This window comes from Stegodyphus dumicola, chromosome X2 (assembly GCF_044657685.1).
Source record: "Stegodyphus dumicola isolate Sdum_Otavi_A_Nest chromosome X2, ASM4465768v1".
Classification (NCBI taxonomy): Eukaryota; Metazoa; Arthropoda; class Arachnida; order Araneae; family Eresidae; genus Stegodyphus; species Stegodyphus dumicola.
Genome location: NC_140781.1, coordinates 173,050,518 through 173,052,687, shown reverse-complemented (window position 1 = coordinate 173,052,687; position 2,170 = coordinate 173,050,518). Strand labels below are relative to the sequence as shown.

At 42.4% G+C, this 2,170-nt stretch overlaps 1 protein-coding gene across 1 annotated transcript; it reads right to left on the bottom strand.

Moving 5' to 3' along the window:
• Positions 1-622: 622 nt before the first annotated feature.
• On the bottom strand, positions 623-1,171 carry LOC146992970 (protein GVQW3-like). The gene has a single exon (XM_085808832.1). It carries the CDS (start codon positions 1,169-1,171, stop codon positions 623-625), a length of 549 nt encoding a protein of 182 aa, XP_085664958.1.
• Between the last annotated feature and the right edge of the window lie 999 nt (positions 1,172-2,170).

Here is a 2,170-nt window from a genome sequence, read left to right as displayed (position 1 = left end):
ACGTTAAGTTGCCGCTAACGGGAGGTTCAGTTGTGTATGTATATATACAAGGGGTGATCAAATGAAAAGGTACGAAATGACACGGTGGGTACAAATGTAGACTTTATTCAAAATATACACCATAGGCCAGAGCACAACGATCCTACTGATGAACAAGCCGCAGGATTCCTTGTTCCCAGAATTCGTGTGGCCGTGGCGAGACCCAGTCCTTCACAGCGCCCTTGAGTATGTCGTCCGAGTTGAAGCGCTCCCCTTTCAGGTGTTTCTTCAGTGGACCAAACACATGGAAATCGCAGGGCGACATGTCCGGACTGTAGGGCGGATGGTCCAACGTCTTCCACTTAAACTTGGCTAGTTCCATGTGTGTGACTCTGGAGACGTGTGGACGCGCGTTACCATGGAGCAGAACCACACCCTCCGTGAGCAGCCCCGGTCTTTTGTTTTTGATTGACCTGCGTAGGCGTCGGTGTGTCTCACAGTACACATCGGAGTTAATGGTTTTTCTGTGCTCGAGAAATTCCATAAGTAGCGGACCTTGAACGTCGAAAACGACGGTGAGCAACACCTTGCCTGCTGACGGCACGGCTTTGAACTTTTTAGGGGGAGATGACGACGCATGCTTCTACTGCATGCTGGCCCGGTTTGTCTCTGGCTCGTAGTGATGGCACCAGGTCTCATCACCTGTGACGATGCGCTCCATGAAAGCGGGGTCTTCCTGATACCGAAACAGATGTTGCAGTGCTAGCCCCATACGCAGTTCCTTTTGCTGGTCGGTGAGCTGCTTAGGAACCCAAGCGGCACACACCTTCCGATATCGCAACCAGTCGTGAACAATTGTCCATACGGTTCCATAGCTGACATCTACCTTCACCGCCAACAATCGCAATGTGACACGCCGATCACTTCTCACTAGGTCGTTCACCTTGTCGATGAGATCGCTCGTGATGACAGTGTTTGACTGGCCTGGTCTCGGGTCATCACTCACACTCTCACGGCCTGCATGAAAACGGGCACTCGATTTGCAGACAGACTTGTCAGAGACACATTTCTCCCCATAAAATGTCACCATCCGGCGATGAATAGCTGCCGGTTTCTCACCTTCCGCTGTCAAAAATCGGATAATGCTCCTCAGTCGTCGAATTTTGCAACGCGCACGCCATCCTATCCTCATACGGATTGCCGCATCATTTGGACACCGCTTTTGATACGAGCGTGTGCTCTCTCCTGCGCATGCGGGCGCTCGCGCACGCTCCGATCCCAGTCAGAGACTCCAATTGCATCCGGAGATGTCTCGCTACGTTCTCCCATGGTGGAATATGCAAATATTTAACTGTTACTTTTTATGTCGTTTCGTACCTTTTCATTTGATCACCCCTTGTATATGTGTGTGTGTGTATGATCTTAAATTCATTTAGTGCGAAAACAAGTTGCGCAATTGCTGCAAAGTAAGTTAATAATAATTTATTTACTAAATAATATTGATTAATTGATTATATTATCTCCTAAGTTTAATTATAGTAGGATTATCTTAAAAGAGTGAATTCATACTAGTAAGTTATATTTTGAAAGATGTTTTGAAGTAACTTGAAAGTCAACTAATTTCCGATCAATGACAATGATTACATACATTTAATTTAATTCTTGCCTTTAATTTATTCCTTTTACAATTGAAATTTTGTTATTCATGATTTAATTCCAGTCCCCGTTAAAACATTTTTAACATTTTACTTTCAAGTTACTTCATCTTTCAAAATATAACTACTAGTATGGATTCACTCTTTTAAGATAATCCTACTATAATTAAACTTAGGAGATAATATAATCAATTAATCAATATTATGTGTGTGTGTGTAAGATAAAAATATGTAAATATAAATTTTAATTTTCAGTAGCCCCTTAATTCCTCATTTTAATTTGATATTTCTCCTCTCTATTTTAAAAATGGTAATAACTTTTCTGGACAGAGTCATTCCTGGCTTAACCCTATCATATGACTTTTATATAACGGATGATAACGTAGCCAATTCGAAACTTAACTCAAAATTTCGAGAACCTAAACCTTTCTCTTAATAAGCTGTCATTATTGGACAATTATGCACTTAGCTTCTACGTCTCTTCTCGTTAAGACGCTTCCTTGCTGCTTTCTTGCTATTGCAGCACTATCAAAAAT